Source organism: Lagopus leucura, unplaced genomic scaffold, assembly GCF_019238085.1.
Source record: "Lagopus leucura isolate 7727_CA_CO unplaced genomic scaffold, USGS_WTPT01 Super-Scaffold_702, whole genome shotgun sequence".
Taxonomy (NCBI): domain Eukaryota; kingdom Metazoa; phylum Chordata; class Aves; order Galliformes; family Phasianidae; genus Lagopus; species Lagopus leucura.
The window spans coordinates 6,297,501-6,315,221 of NW_024962254.1; the positions used below are offsets into that span (position 1 = coordinate 6,297,501).

At 39.8% G+C, this 17,721-nt stretch overlaps 1 protein-coding gene across 5 annotated transcripts in view; it reads right to left on the bottom strand.

Moving 5' to 3' along the window:
- The window catches only part of NOX4 (NADPH oxidase 4), a 111,390-nt gene that overhangs the window by 57,144 nt on the left and 36,525 nt on the right, over nucleotides 1-17,721 (bottom strand). For all 5 annotated transcript variants that reach the window (XR_006177307.1, XR_006177306.1, XR_006177308.1 and 2 more), the window contains one exon: nucleotides 7,726-7,786. Coding sequence is in view for 1 of the 5 variants with exons in the window: in XM_042862490.1 (XP_042718424.1) it covers nucleotides 7,726-7,786 (61 nt within the window). In the remaining 4 variants the exon portion in view is untranslated. The remainder of the gene's footprint in view (nucleotides 1-7,725; nucleotides 7,787-17,721) is intronic.

Below are 17,721 nucleotides of genomic sequence, written 5' to 3' on the forward strand. Positions count from 1 at the left end.
GAGGAGAGGAGAGGAGAGGAGAGGAGAGGAGAGAGGATATGGGATCCCTGACCAGAACTTGAGCATTACTATCATGCCTACAGGAAGCTGTACAGCATTTGCTATTTAAATAATATTAAAATGCAACTCTCATATCATATGATCATGGTATCGCTTGCAATATTGTCAGTTTTATTAAACACACCACCATGGTTCTGTACTGAACACAGAACAAATTCAGATAACATGATAATACCCTCTCTCTTCCCATCCAGTTGTTAGGTAAGACATTAGCAGAAATAAGCTGACAGGTAGGAGAGACCAAAGATTAAGGAGCAATACAAGACAGCATGATAAACAGTCATCTGAGAGGGCCATCAATCACCACTGTTGGCAATCTGTATGGTAATAGTGCTACACTTCACATCATCCTCACAGCCCACATCAGAGATGACACTGCTATTGAACAGTGACTCCAATTCAGTATTTCAAAGGAATGTTAAAAGTGGAGAGACTGCAAACCTGGCACTGGTTGTCCAGAGAAACTGGAATGCCCCATCCCAGGAAATGTTCAAGGCCAGGTTGGATGGAGGCCTGGGCAGCCAGATCTTGTGCAAGGTTTTGGAGCTCACAGCAGGGAGCTGGAACTAAATGGTCTTTGAAGTTCCTTCCATACAAACAATTCTATGATTCTGTGATTTTATGAAAACAGTAAATCATGGGAACCATCACAGAGTTGAACTTCATGCACAGAAAGATCCCACAGACATCCAAAGGCTGAACCTGAAAAATGTGCTAGTTCAATCCCAAGTTTTGTTTCTGGCTTATGCTAGCTTCTCTATAGAAATTAATCATGAAATTCCAAAGTGTCATGCAGGAACTGGGAGCACATATAGGTAACTGTCCCTTCTGCTCATGAAGTTTATAGACATCAGCAGTTTCTACAGCAGTTACTCTATTCCTTTGACATTCCCAATTTGAAATACTGTTTTCCTAATTAACTACAGCACTTTCAGAGTCTGCTAGGAAAGGGTGCCAGAAATAAACCTCGTCAATCTAATTTTAAGGTATTTTAACTAACAATTGTGATAACTTCCATTTTCAAGTCTGAAATGTGTTTGCATATTTCATCTGCCCCTGAAGGAGAAGCTTCACTGAACTGGGAACAAAACAAGAAGTTGGTCTGGAAGGCATTACCCAGCAAAACCTGAGAGGCATCCAAGCAAGTGGGCTACAGCCTCAGGGTAGTGCAGGCATGCATGAAGAGCTGGCATTTTTGTGTCAACTCTACCATTCCTTTGGAAACCATTACAAATCTGTTAAAGGTGCTCATACAAAGGAACCATGAAGTCCAGCTAGACTTCACATATTAAGTGCCTGAAGCAGATCTGATCCTCTGCACAGAAACTACCACAAGAATGGGACCCTCATATGCATGAATCCAAAGAACTGGCAACTCCAGAGCAGCAACTTTGTCTTCTCAACAAATCAAACACTGCATAGAAACACAGATTACCGTAGCAAAGACCTGCATGGAAGCCCACTCATCTGCATTTCCTGGAGCCTTCCTATCCTGTAACCCTACTTTCAAGGTGGAGTGTGGGTTGGTTTTTTTTCTGTTTTTACTATATTCATTTAGTTCCTATCAGTTGTTATGTGTTAGTGAGCTCCAGAGCAGGAGCTCACTAACAGGGAGTTACACATAACAAGGTGTATAAAGAAAGGACTGCAGAGACTTCAAGGCAACCTTCTGTCCTAACAAACTTGATTTTCTTCTTTGTGGAGAAAAAAATTCACAAATTGCTTAAATCAGAGTCGATGTAAGTTATACTGGGTTTGGTATTCAGTCTGCTGCAGTTCAAGTGTTCAACAATCCACAGCTGGAGTCAAAACTTCAGACATGTTCTTTCAGCAGTAATTCTTCACTCAGGGAAAAGGGGCTTTCAGAGCACAGCCAGTGAACTGACTCTGTTATCTTCCTTTTTCTCCATTCTCCTAATCCTGCCTTTAATGAGCTGTTTACATGCATAAATAAAAAGATTAATGAATGTTAATAGCACTGAAGAATAGAACTAGTATTCTTTGTAACACACTTTGGCTAATTATATTGTTAAGGTATTTTAACCGCCAGGTAATGTAAGAGTACTACTTTTATTATTAATATCAAATTATGTAAAAGAAACACAATTAAACCTCTTTAGCACTCAATTCTGAAATCTTCCTTAGAAGTGTAAGTAAGATTCACTGAGAAGATAAGAATCAGCAGTCATAAAATGTAAGGGAAAAAATAACATCTCTACCATCTCTGCCTTCAGCTTTCTGGAACAATCAACACTAGCACAACATTAACACCTTTATACCCTGCCTGGAATCCCATGGAAGAACTAAACACAACAAAAATCATGTTACTACAGAATGAGAAAGGCCCAAACCAAATAGAGCTGGAGGTAAGAGGAAATGAGATGAGCAACTGCTCATCAGAATTGACTAGATAGCTTTAGAGAAACTCAGTAGCAATGACAGTGACCCCAGGACAACCCTGTCACATCCTGCTGGCAGACTCTGTAGTCATATTATTCCTTCGTGTCACCTTGTCACTAGGATATTATTCCTTCTTCACACTTCTCCAGTGAAAGAAGATCTGCTACAAATACAGCTGATACTGACAGAGTGATACAATATTTCAGTATCTTCCAAACTATTCCCTGCGTTACTAAAAAAATACTATTCCTTTGCTAGCTCCTACACCAGCTAAGGGCAGCAATGTGCAGTGAGCTTCAGATCTTCTCTGTATTAGGAGCTTCAAGGTCTCAGGAAGGTAATGAAGATACCAGCAAAGATATGACAAACCCTCCCTGCCCAGAAAGTTTAGATTATGCCTCCTTCAGAGCTACTTTGAAGGCATGCTTATTGTCTTCTGGAGGGCAGTCAAAAAACCCTTAGTCCATCTCCAACAGGTCAAACAACTGCATTACAAATTAAGCCTGTTCAAGAAATTAGAGATCTAGATGAGAATTCTGCTTTGTGTACTCCTTGCTATCTGAGGTTTTAGTGCATATTTAAACAAGATCCACGTTTTCATTCATTTGCCATGTTCTGGGAAAAGAGTTCTGCTGTTTTCAACTGCGTAATATTTTTTTCCTGAAACTACCTGCTCCAAACCTGGATCTTCCAGAAAAAAAAGACTGTAACAGTCTCTGATAAGAATTCACAACCTCAAGGACCTCCTGTCCATGCCTATCCTCATCTCCAGCAGGAAGAATTAAGATAACATCCGTATTTCCTGGTGAGACATTGCTTTCTACAGCAATGCAGATCAATACACTAAAATACATAGGTCTCTCCAAAAGTAACATTTCTTATTTACTTCCATGAAAACCACAATAAATACAAAGAGCACAACAGCACTATTTCCCAGAGCAAATTCTCAGCTATGAAACACTATTTCTCAATATAGTCACTGTCATTTATGGAATGACAAACTATAAACACAGGTTCAGAAGTACAGCTGTGCATGGCTATTCAGAGCGTAACTTATTTCTCACAGCACCACCACCACTGCAGAAACACACCATCCATAGCATCACTGTGCTCACATCCCCTGTTTGATTTCCAAAAATGCTGAGAAAGCATCCATGAATGTCAATGGGTGCCATTCTTTCCACATGAAGGGACTCAGCGACACACCTTTGCTTCATACACACTTCCATGTCAGATGCGATTTTGTCAGACTGCTTCTCTGCTGCCATCTGCAACTCAGCAAAAAAATGTAGCGGAATACTGAAGGGTCAACCCCTACTGCTGTACTACCAGCATCCACCTCTGACATTGTGGGCCAACATAATAACATAGGAGGCATTACTTTTGGACCATCCCCCGTAGATCTGTTGCGATTCTAGCTCAGCACCTCCTGTTGCCACAATGTGTACTAAGTTGAGTGGATAGAAGTCTCTGATTTAATGGGTCATATTAAAGTGCTTTACAGGGCTTTCATAATTGGTACCTTGCTGCTCAGAATGGCGGATAGGTTTTGCAAATACTCTCCAAGATCATAACCACCTGAAAGGCAGGAGGATTTCACTACAAGATAAAAATTACTGCAGAGCACAGAACAGCAGCAGTGTTTTAAACACAATCCCATCCCAATTTGTACCAGAAACAGCCTGCAGCATAACAGCAATGTTCTGATGCCCTAAAACATGCAGTTCACCTCAACACTTCTGAGTGCTGTCTGCTTGTTTCCCACACAATCACGTTGTGAGGCTTCAGACGTCTGTCATTTCAACACCATCAGTACCACTTTCTGTCTAGCACCCTGAAGTCTGGCCAGTAAATGAGACACATTGTCTTGCATTGCTGTGCTTTCTTCACTGCCGTTGAGAGGCTGGACACATCAAGCATGCTCTGTGGGTTCTCTCCTTTTCCCTCCAGAGGTGCCAGATGGAATGTCAGCTTTCAGACTAAACAAGTGGCACTTGATGCAGCGGCGAGGAAGGACACCCTGACAGCTGACAATGCTAGGACAAACTAGGCGTCAAGCGAGGAAAAAACAACCTAAAATCCTTTTGTAAATATTAAGACACCAAATCTCTCAAAGCTGACTGAGAAAAAGCTGACCAAAGACACATGAGAGAAGCAGAACAGAACAGGCGTTCAGGTCATTAATAGCAAAACCAGCTCATCTACAGATCTCATTACGGATTCATACAGAAACCCTTGCAGAGACACCAGTGATCTGCAAGGTTTAAAGCCATCACCCACCAGCACTACCTCCTGGGCAGCTGCACTGTAAGATATGCTGGTGTAGCTCCAAATGAGAGCTAGTCCAAGCTGCATGGCTTCACATTTGCCATTACTGACATCAGCCAGTGGAAACACACAGTAAGTACAGGGCTGCCCAGAGAGGTGGGAGAGGTGATGGATGTCCCATCCCTGGAGACACTCAAGGTCAGGCTGGGGCTCTGAGCAGCCTGGTTAAGCTGCAGATGTCCCTGTTCATTGCAGGACGGTTGAACTAGATGACCTTTAAAGATCCCTTCAATTAACTAAGCTACCTCTAAAGTAGAGATGCAGAACTTGACTTCCTTTAAAATCAATGAAGAGTAAAAAGGCATGCTTGGGGCCTGGTTTGTCTCCTGAAACAGACACAGCAATAGGCCAGAAGTCTACAAAGGAAGCCAAAAGAAGCAGTTCACTTGAAAAAATCTACATAGGCATCTAAGACCTCATTACAGGAATTCTACTGCCTGTGTATATCTATTTTCTGTAACAAACTTGAATGCTAAACACAGTACATTTACTAACTCTACCATAACACAGACAAGAAATGAAAGAGCTCAGATTTATATTGGAAATATACACAGTGCTTCTGAGAAGTGCAGGTTCTCGACTGTTCTAAGTTCAGACACCTCCATTTGATTTCAATAAAGCAAAAAATACATTGCTTAGGGGATCTGCATTACTCTTAGCTTTGCAAAGGTCTTAGAGATATAATTTCTGAAGATTTGTTCTTTCTCCCCTGCTTCTTTTGTAAAACAATTTGTGATATTCAAATCACAGCTCTAAAAAGAACATGATTACATATACTGCCTTAAAATCCACTATATACTTGTTTCTGTGCAGAAAGAAAAGATAATTCTAAAGGGACTGCTTTTTTTCAGAAGCCACTTCTTGCGAGTTATTGGTAATCTACAGTTTTATATATTGGGATATGGATGATAATTGGCATTAACAGCAACATCTCACCAGTAGCTGATAATTCTATTACCCCTTATCTTTTCTCTTTACACACAGTTGCTTTCCCAGCTGACAAAATACAATCACTAAGGCCACAAGGTATTCTATTCAATTTTCAAAACACGAGACTCAGTGTCAGAGAGTTGACCTGAAACATAACTTGCAGAATTGATTTGCCAGCATTGTGCATCCATCCCCAGCTCATGTTCTTATAGCTAATGGCAGGCAATTGTTCTTTCTGTATGTGTTTCAGGTGCAGGTGGCAGAAACTGAACTCAGTGAGGAAGGCAACATCTCAAATGAACTGGTTCTTCTCTGTATTTCACACTGTATCTGCACTCTTCTTGCATCCCTTTAAGCCTGTAATTGAGATCTCTAAAATAAATTGCTAACTCTCTTTGGTATCACGCATAAACTGTCAGGAAAGTGAAAATGTGATACATAGAGAATCTGAATAAATAGGATAAAGGCTGAGGAAATAGGTTGTGAGAGGAGCTTAAATGACAGAATGCTGCATAAAAACTCTCCCAGCCCAATATCCCGTTTCTGGGAGCAGCCATTAAAATATGCTTAAGAAAGATTATAAGGAATGTGGCAAATGTCTTAATACTTCTTCAGTATTCTCCTCAAACAGTCCGAAGATTAGAGACCATTAACTGTCAGAGGGCTTAAGGGAATGAGTGCGAAGAGGGCTGCTTGGTAGAGATGCAGGGTAAACAGCGTGCTTCGTGCCAGCACATTTGACACAGGGAGATATCCCTGTGTAGCTATACTACAACAAATGCTCTCTGTATTGTAACAGTGTCATGAGTTCTACTTAGGACAGTGTCCACAGCACCACTTAGGCAGACCTGCTTCATAGTGGAGAATACAGATACAGAGCTGGAAGAAAGACATTTGAATACTATTAAAGAGCAATTCACAGCACTGAGGGAGAGACTTCAAAGATGCCACTTCATTTGGAAAACTCATTTAGCTAGCACTTCTCTGCTCCATTTGGGGTACCTACTGTCCTGCCCCAGCCCAGGTAGGAGGGGTGCACAAAAACAGCATGAATGAAGACCAGTTAGGCCCATACTCTGCCGCTGTCTGGACAACAACTTATGCTTTAAGAAAGGCCAGAAAACTGGGGTAATTATGCATTATACTTACAACTGGCATTACTCTCTTAACCTTTTCCTATTAAAGTTTCAGACATTTCCACAGCTGAGTGCGCACTTGGACCAGTAACTTGAACAGACACTGATGCACTTATTTTCCCTGAACCGGTCTAATCCGTTTTAGGGTTTAGTTTATTTGACTCCATTCCACAAAAACATGAGCCAAAACAAATTAACACAGAAAACATTGCTTCTTAGGAAATGAACAAGATGGTGTTGTTTATTTATCTTCCTTACAAGGAAATGCTATGCTAAGCAGAAGAAAGTCAGCTGCCAAGCAATGATGACAACTAGTACTTGAGCATACAACTGTATAGGGAGCAGGAAATTAACATTTTTCTCTGCAGGGAATCTTGGTTTACACCTTTGGTCTAGAGGACATTCAGAGAGCAATGGAAGAGCATGGAAGAACATGAAAGCAACCTGTAATCTCACTGTTCCATGGGTGTTAATTGACCTGGCAGCCATTCAAATCGCTGGCATTAAAATCCTCTTATCTGAGAGCTGCACATTTCAGCATTTCTGCAGTCTCTACTATGTACAGAGGCATTGTACAGGGCCAGCAGGCTACCAAAAAAAATAAGAAAAAGAGGCAGAAGCTTGAGGATGACTGCAAATCAGTAAATTGTGATCAGAACATCTGTTAGTAGTTAGAGAAACATGCTATCTGGAGAAATTCACATCTCAATAAAGCAAAGGTTCCATCAAGAATGTAATAAGAAGATCATTGAGAAAACAAGCATAAATGTTCTCTGGTAAGAATATGCTGCAATCAAGGTAAAACTGTGCTGAAGGCAGAAAGTTTGAGTAAAGATATTGGTCTCTGAAAGGAATTTTTTTTTCTACGTACCTGTCCAGTCTCCTACTACTTTAAGGTGGACCCCAAACGTTGCTTTGGTATCTGTAGGGCACTAAAAATATTAAATATATTAAGGACCGATTCTATGTAATGAGAAAGTAAAAAAAACAAATGCATTCAAAATACAGTTGTTAAGACAGAATTTGTTGTAAATAGGTCATTCCTGAGGAGACACATCAGCAGCTACTCCCTTTATAAAGCAGGTCTAGCACCAGTATGGTTCCTCCACTCAATTGTTTACAGAAGAGTGTGGGGTCGCTTTTGCCTGGACGTGCCATTTGGAGCAACCACTTCACTAAGCATTACTCAGCAATGGTATCAAACAAAAACACAGCACTACAGAAGTACTTCTCCTACTGCCAGCCCTTATCATTCCACATCAGGAACTGCCCCATCATCCCAAAATCAAGGCATTTAAAGAAACATCTTCCTATTTAGAGATTTCTGGTTTTTCAGGGCTCATAATTTCAAGCTGATCACTCTCATACAACTGTTGCTTTCTTCTGTACTAAAACTGAGATTTTGGTGCCCTTCAGAAGAGCTTAGAGCCTGCAAAGGAAAAACATCAGAGTGCATGACATACAATAAAATCACTTCGCAGCCTCTATACTCTCAGTTTACACTTATAACCTCACCTCAGGGCTACTTAAATGTAACTATCAACAAAGGAATTGTTATTTACAGTCTTATTTACACCATGATATCTAGAAACCTCCAGTCAAGCCATGTCAAAGGACTGAGGAGCCTTCTCAGTTCCACTCCTTGTCAGCCACAGGGAGAGCTCAAACTCAGTGGCTGGACAACTTCTGCTGAGACACCGAATGATTTCACACATGAACAGGATAAGCATTATTCCTCAAAGATTCTTTACTTTCCTTCTATAAATCAACACTATTGGTTTGTCTTTGACAGATGATACTACTAATTTTGACATCTTTCCATCAGAGCCTGTGAACAACTGATCTAAGGTCCATCATGAATTCAAAACCCGATCAGTGACACTTCTGTCTCTACTTTCTCCTGCTACAGACAAACACTGAGGAGAAGGTTGAAATCACTGGAACGTATCTGTATTATAAATAAAAGAGGCTCGAGGATATAGTCCAAGCACTGAAGCCTCAATCATCCACCAAGCCTGTGAGGAGTCTTCTTGGCTCTTTTTTCAACCATTTCCAGCATGAAATCAATCTGAGATAAGGCTGGAGCGGGAAACCACTGGCCTCAGGGCTTGAGGATCCACTCCTATTCCTCCTTATACAGCAGAAAAGAAGTAGGTAATATTTTAATATTCTCTGCATCTTGCCAAAAACCTAGAACACGGACTAAAAAGTCCCTGCTAGTCATTCAATCTTCCTGAAGAGGAAGACCATTCTTTTTTAAGAGCACTGATCACTACTAAGATTTCTTAACTGTCATCTTCCAAGTTTTCCTACAAAAATTTAATACAGATACTTACTTAGGCAAGTCTTAGCCTTCAAAAATGCAGTATTAAGGTCACGGACAAATGTCGTATAACAAGGTCTGTGTTTGCTATGGCAATTTGCACAATCCTCCAGAAGAAAAATATAAGAGCAATTCTCAACATAAAAATAGATGTGTTTTCTCTCAGCTAGAAAGAAGCATTCTATCTACAAAAATATTTGTTTTCCTGGGGACTTCTGTAAAAGCCTTTGGCAGAGCTGATTTTTCATTCTGGGTTGTCCTGCGGTTCTCTGTGTTTCACAGGAGACTGACTGGTTTTCTTAGCACAACCATGAAAAATCCTAGTTCAGGATATCTATAAAACTGCCTGCTATTCCCTCATTCCATTACAGTTAGTGGCTGAACAACCCTTGACTCTAGCTGAAATAGGTTCAAATCTATTATACTTTATGTTAACCTTGGGACAAATCCCTTTTTACATTACATTGAAAAATAATAAAAAAAAAAGATTTACATCTCTTTAGCCTCCAGGAAGCCTACTTTGATTCCTATAACTAGACATGAGGGTTCCTCAGAGAGTTCTAGAAAAATCTTATTATGCTACTAAACCTTACCAGAAGAAACACCCATCATGCAGGCAATACAGTGTTAAATTCCCCACGTGCAATAGGAAGAAAAAGTGCAGATGGTCCAGCAAAGAGCCACCAAGATGATTTGGTTACAGAATCAGACATATGAAGAGAGATCCAAGAAAATGCGTTTAGTCCACAAAGAAAAGAAGGTTCAGAGTGATCAGAGTGGCCTCTGACATGGTCCCACACCACATCCTTATCTCCAAATTGGAGAGATATGGAACTGAAGGGTGGACTATTCAAAGGATAAAAATTGGGTGGATGGCTGCAGTTGGAGGGTTGCAGTCAACAGCTCCATGACCAGCCAAGGCCAGTGATGAGTGATGTCCCTCACCAGTCTTTGGACAGGTGCTCTTTAATATATTTATCAATGACACAGACAGTGAGATTGAATGCACCCTCAGCAAGTTTGCTGATGACAGAGTGGTACAGTTGATACAACAGAAGGAAGGGGTATAATCCATAAGGACCTGGACAGGCTTGAAAAGTGGAATCACAAGAGTCAAAGGCCAAGAGTAAGGTGCTGCACTTCAGTTGAGACGATTCCAGGTGTGTGTACAGACTGGAAGAAGAAAGCCTCAAAAGCAGCCCAGCTGAGAAGGACTTGAGAAGGTCTTTTAGAAGGTCTTCATGGGTAAGAAATTGAACATGAGCCAGCAGCGCATGCCTGCAGCCCCAAAGGATGACAGTATGCTGGGCTGCATCAAAAAAGAGGTGGCAGCAGGGCCAATTAAAGTCATTTTATGATAATTATCTGCCAATATCTAAAAAAAAGCTATAAAGACGATGGAGATGCTCACTTTACCACCACATCTGGTTACAGGACAAGAGAAAAGCCGCTTCAGGAGAAATTCATTCTGGATGTAAGAAAGACATCCTTCACTGGAAGAACAGCTAAATATTGGAATAGGCAGCCCACAGAAATGGAGGAATTTATCTTTTTCCACTGCAGAGGAATGCCCTTGCACCAGTATGTTATACAGACGATAATCTGCAGAGGATCCTTCCATCTTAAGTGCTTTGAAACTGTAATTTGAACTTGAAAATTTTTATTTTTGCATTTATTGTAAAAAACCACTTATTTTATGCCTCTCATCTCCAGAAAGACAGCAAGTCTCCCAACTGTGGCTTTTTCTAGACTGTGAAAATTCTGCATAAGCTGAAGAAAAATATTCAGACAGAATTTTGAAAAGTTCAATGATAAAAGTGGGTTAACTTTCATGTATTCTCAACAGACAACTGTGCAAGTGTAATGAAGTACAACAAAAGTATCTTTACAGATTGGACTGTCTTCATGGAATCAGGAAATCAAAGAATAGCTGAGACTGGAAAGCATCTCCAAAATCTGGCTTAGCTCATTCCCTCTGCTCATGCAGTCAGTGAGAGCAATGCCCAGTCTTGTTTTGCTTGTCTTCAAGGAGGAAACTCCTCAGTATCCCTAGGCAACCCATGCCAGTGTTCATACTCTCTCACAGTAGATGTGTTTTTTTCTTTTGTTCAAATGGAACCTGAAGTACTTCAGTTTGTGACCACTGTCGTGTCACTGTATATAACTGAGAAGAGTCAGCTTTGATCTTAATTTCCCCCTAGCAGGTATTTATGCCCATCGATAAGATTCCCAAGCCTCCTCCAGGCTGAAGAGTCCCAACTCTTTCAGCCTCTCCTTATAGAAGAGATGCTCCAGACCCTTAAGCATTTTTGTGTTTGTGCTCCAGCATGTCTATGTCTCTCTTATACTGGGCAGCTCAGAACTTGAAATGAAGCTCAAGATGTACTCACGAGTGCTGAGTAGAGTGGAAGGATAATGTCACTTATCTGCCTAACAGTTCAGGAGGCTGCTGACCTTCTTAACTGCAAGAAAACATTGCTGGTTCATGTTTAAGCTGGTGTGAACTCTTGTCCTTGTCCAACTCTTGGGTCAGCATCAAAAGACATGTGAAATATACTATTGCCTATTTTACATACCTCAATCTCTGATCACCTATTCCTTTTTATTTCATAGAATCATAGAATATCCTGAGATGTAAAGTACTCAGAAAGATCATCAAGAGCAGTTCTTCCCTCCATTCAGGATCACCCATAATCCAAACACTGTATCTGAAAACCTTGTCCAAATGCTCCTTGAGCTCCAGCAGCTTGGAGCTGTGCACACTGCCCTGGGTAGCCTGTTCCTTGCCCACCCCCCTCTGATCATAAACTATTGCTTTTTGAAGAACCCAACCTGATCCCCCCCAACACAGCTTCATTTGTAATATGCAACATTTCATCTTTAAAACACCTCACAGCTAACACTGCTTCAAGATTCTTATTACAGTCAGCTCATGCACACACATAAACTGACATCTATTTGTTCTGTACAGTAAAAGTCCAGCACAAGCTGAAATGCCCTCCTGAATTGGAAATCAAGAAAATATTTATGTGGGCATTGGTCAAATAAGGGCATATCAAGATGCTTAAACAATGTATGATGTCCTTTCTGCAGTTGTGAATAAAAAAAATCAGTAAAACTGCTTTTAAAATGTGTTTTGGCAAGTTATGTTTGGCTTTTCCCTTCTCCTTCTAATCTGGAAAGCCTAAGACAGAAGCCAGTGACTATTAACTTTACTGAAGCAAAAGCTGCATTCACTTCCTTGTTTATCTCTTATTTCTCAACAGAATGACAAAGAGGAAATTGTTAAGATTAGACAGTCCTGACATAATAATAAGTAAAAACCAAAATACATAATTCTCACCATTTATTTTCCTTAAATAATGTTTTCCAAACAGGAAAATCAATAACTTGTAATAAGATGGGACACTGGACATTATCAAACAGAATGTCACACATTTTTCAGTCGTTCTTTCTACACTTTGAAGAGCAGTAATGAACCTCATTTGATACACACATTTGATTAAAATGCCACAGTACACAAATTAACTGTGGCAGATAGGTGTAATTACGTGAAGCTATGTTAATCTTATTCTAACCCCAAGCTATCTGTATCTTCAAGAAGTGAAAGCTCTCACAGGTAGGAACGTCTCTGCTAATCGGGTTGTTCGCTTGCATTTGGCCATCCTCCAAAAAACCTGAAGACCAAAGGAATTCTGCTAAATTTAATAGAGCTGTGCATAGTTACACCCCTGGAGAAAACAATGTTCTCAGCATGGAAAATTGGTAGGTTTTCACAGAGTTGCTAATTGCAAGTGGGAAAGTTTATAATATATATCTTCGCCCCATTTTTTGCATGCATTTCACGTTCTGAGCAATGAGAATTTTGGTATTTTGGGCACAGAACTTCTGGAATATAGATTTCTCTATAGCTTGACAGAAAACAGATTTAAATTTTTTCTTCCTTTTTTTTTTTAAATGCTAATCATAGTAGAAACACAAATTATCACGTAGGGAATTAGGAACACTCCCTGGAGCAGTAACTGAATTACCCTTACCATTGGTTATAGCTCTGGTATTTATGTCGACGCTGAAATAAAATATAGATGTATTTTTAATTAATAACTTAATAATGTAAGTAATTAATGTTGAACTCAGTACTAGATTAATATATAGTTGAAATATATTTTTTAAGTTTTATAGAATGAATGCAGTTCCATACTTTCCTCTATGCCTTGCTTTTATACAAATATGAAGTGAGGGAACTGATTACTGTGAGCTCACAGTGGTAAGGCTTTACACAGTGCTTTATATTGATATAAAAATTTGCTGGCATTTATGAGCAATGGAAAATCTAAGCATATGAAAGTACAACATATAGGAAGTGAAAATTATCTTGTCAGCATCTGTGTTTCCAGCTTCCTGTACCCAGATATCACTGGTACCTATTACCAGTCAAGAATCCTATCCAGAACGAGGTCACATCTTATTGAAACAACAGTAATTCTAAACACTACTGAAATATTTTAAAATATTCTTTTACACCTTGAGGTGTTGGGAGAGGAGTTAAGTCAAAAGCAAACTATCAAGAAAATACAAACTTAATTCCTGAAAGTTTCTAGTTCTTCTGTACATCTCTACCTTTGTCCATAAGAAATGTGAAGAGATGTTAATTATTTTAATAACAGTTCTGTCGTGGAAGGTGTGATGGATACACAAGAACTACACTGCAGAATATCCATTAAAAGAAAAAAGGAAAAGGAAAGGCAGATCCAAGTTCTGTACCCCCACGTGACTGTGCACATAAAGCACATGAGAAGCTCCTGTACAGTTGCACACTCACCTACAGGCTGAGCAGTGCAGGAGATACTGCTCTCAAACTGATGCAACACAACAAACACCAACTTCTGCCTGGTGCTGTATCAGGTGGCCTTCATTATTCCCAAAGTTACTAAGATCTATGCCACAGCTGGAAGAGCAAAGAAAAACCTCATCTTGTCCAGTTTCAAGAGCTATAAAGATGTTTGCAGAATTTGTTCAAATAAAGGTAAACTGCTTCAAAGGAGGTTTACACTTTTTGAAATAGCCGTTATATGATTGTAATATGGAGTTTGCAGATAATCTAACAGGGACTGTAAACACTGCTAAGTCCCTGATCTGCTTTCATGTCTATGACAGTCTGCCAGGGGGAACCAGCTATGCTGCCAACCCCTGCTCCGTCAGCCTATCCTTGCTCCAGACTCAAGAGAAATGCTTGCACAGATCAAGGGAAACATACAAAAGACAGCAAACTTGGAAAAGAAACAGAACTGGAAGAAAAACAGAACTACACACAACAACCTATTTTCCCTCCCACACCGGGGGGAAAAAATGGTTTTTAAACCCTGTCAACTGACAAGAACATGTGAACTTCATAATCTCAGTAAAATCGAAAGCTGTAGCTTGTCTGGTTTCATATAAAACTGATATAAACATTCCTAAAATGATTCATCCTGGCATTACAAAATGAAGAGGAGTGATGACAAACACAGGCATGCTATATAAAGGTAGCCAAGAAGTAGTAGCTAGACTTCAGACTGACTCACAGGAGGTGAACTCTGTAACACTGGGCTACCCCCCTTTCAACAAATGAATCCCATATGAAGCAAATTTCAAAGGAAGAAAGGTTTATCTGTGGAGTCTGTCCTTTAAACACACCTCTGCCTCAGAAGCGAGGAAAAGCTCGAAAAAAGCTCTGTTTATTTTTCTGCTTACTTACTTTACAAATCAGATTTTGTCTAAGAGCTTTCCCTGTTGGAGAGCTACACAGCTATCCTAATTTTACTGGCATACAACAGCATGTCTCTGACTGTGGGAAAATTCTAACCATGGAACATAATTTAAGTATAAGGAGTGTCTGGATGATCAAGGCAAGACCACCGTGTCTTCAATACTACTTCAGCCAGAGCCCTCCCATTGCACATCTGACTCTTTGCAAGCAGCCCAGCTGCAGAAACATATCCCAAGCACTTTTCCCTTTCACTTTCCATTCCTTTACACTACTCACTGTCCAACTTGAAACACCTGCAGTCTAGCTAGTGGGAAAAAAACACACCAAAATATTGTGGGATGCTTGGGATGCATCACTGGCCAGCTGCAGCAGCAAGAGGGATCATTCTGGTCATCTGAGGTCTAACGTTGTCTGTAACAAACCACAAATCCACACCCACTAAATCCTGTGGGTGCACAACTGAGTATTTGCTACTTCATTCCCTGCAGTTTTCAGTTGTGAAGCTACTCTTAGTATTCAAAACAACATTTTTTTTTCCTTTTTCTAGACTCAACCTATGAGCATTTGTTCCTTGATGTCACTCTTGCACCAGGGAAAACCACAGATTTTTAGCATAATATGTGTCTTAAGACTGTAAACAGACCAGCAATTGAAAATGTGAAACACTTCTTAATTTTAAATGTCCCTGTTTTTGAATAGGTGAGAAGGTGCTCAGCCTTCGTGGCTGCAGAAAGTGAGAAGAGGCAGTGGAAATTCAAACACAGACACTGGAGAAGACTTGTCAGAGGCTTGAGATACTTAGCAGTTTTCATTAGTCATTTCAGAAAATGTTGTTTATATTAAGTAATTAATATTCAAAGACTGTTTTCTAGTCAGTCTATAGTAGTCTCACTCATAAAACGTCGCTAGTATAGATGCACTACTACTCCACACTTACACAGACTAGTGAGTTGTTTTTTTTTGTCTCTGTAGCTTAACCAATGCAGAAAACCTGCAGGCTACTCTTTCATTCCCAGCAGATACATTACATTTCTCAAAACATAAACTCTTAACATTCAGCCCATATTATGCATTTCAAGTTGCTACCTAATAGGAAAAACAAACCACAACTTTACAGGATGCTCAGGTTGCAAACATTTGTCCTTGACAGAGCAAAAGGCAGCAGAACTGCATTTCAGCCCAGCATTGCTCTTTGAGTCCTCTGTGGGAATATAAACCTATGGTCAAGCAGCACTGCCTTGAGTTGACAGATGCATGGCCAAGGAAACTGAATGGCACATCAGGTTCCATCTCCATCATCCCTAAGCACTTACTTATTTTTAAGACAGCAGGAGAAAGTGTTCTGTTTTTTTAATACTTCCTTCATGTAATAATTGTATTAATGCTTAGAAGTTACACCTTTTTTTCCATCTTAAATTTTCTCCTTCACTTCCTAGGCTTTTCTCTAACCTAACCTAGAAACACTGCTTTTGATGGGAGAAAAAACTCTTCTCTGCCCAAGTCAGTGAAGATTTATTATATACTGTAAATTTATAATATCAGAAAAAAACATGTCTGAGTGTGACACCTTCTGTTCAAAGTATCTACAGAAGGAGAACATAGGATTTAGTGAACCTGAATGTAACAACTTCTCTGATCCCTTTATCCAAAAGAAAAAGATCTGTGAGTTTAAATGAAAACGGAGGTTTACTTATGGTTTTTATGCAGACCCCAGAACTATCGAGCCCAATGCGAAACCAAACCAGATAAACACGTCTAAAGAAGCACTCTAAAGGCATCCGAAAGATTGAACTATTCTATTTTTGTTTTACTTAAATTCTTTGTTGAACAGCTGCTAGACTCTCCTTCTATGAAGAGTAGACATGCTCCAGGGATTTCTTCAGTTTGCCAGCAAGATACTTCATAATATCTGCATTTCCCTAAATGCTCTGTGAATCATCTTATAAAGCCAAATTTCACAACCATTTGCATGAGGTATTTAACAAAGCTTACTAGAATGTCATCATGCTAGAATGTTTTTATTGTATTTATCTTAGCTCTTCATGTCCTTACATCCTTTCCACTCTGGCAAACTTCCAACAAGTTCTCCATTTTTTTTTATGAAGTATTTAAGATTTGTGCCCCTGGGCCTTTCCTGTAGTACTGTTTATTTCTCGGGTTTTTGTTACAGAGTACGTATTTCTACATCAGCTCCGTAAACTGTCAGTGCCCTCACTGATGAACTTTGGATTATCCATGGATAGAGACAAACTTGTCTCTATCTAAAACCCTGGTTTTCTGTTATAATAGCAAATATGTTATTCATCGTGACATCGTTGTTTATACTTGTGTATTATTGGCTGAGACCTCCCTGACAAGGCATCAGGCCCCAAACTGTAGAAGCAGATCACAGCCATCACTTTGCAATCCTATCAGGCCTAAATCCGCTTTGTACCTGTATCAAAACAGGCTGTAAGGGAAAAAAGAAAAGTCAATCTAAAGAGGAAAAAATAACCAAAAACTTAAAACATGCAATAGCTTGGAGATACATAAGTAGAGTAAGATTAGTCGTCCTGAACAAGTACACCTCCTTCAGCTAATTCTCCTATTTACTCTGAGATGATTAATGGATTTAGGAGTTTCTCTGCCTAGGGTTCACTAATTTTATTACTTTACAATTTTAATTTGGATATAAATCAAACTAGGTTTTCTTCCTCAATAATGTAGATTTAGATTTTATGCTGGAATCTGCACCTGGCAATGGGGTAACCCTGGATGTACCTGCAGACTGGGGACAAGAGGCTGAAAAGCCCCAT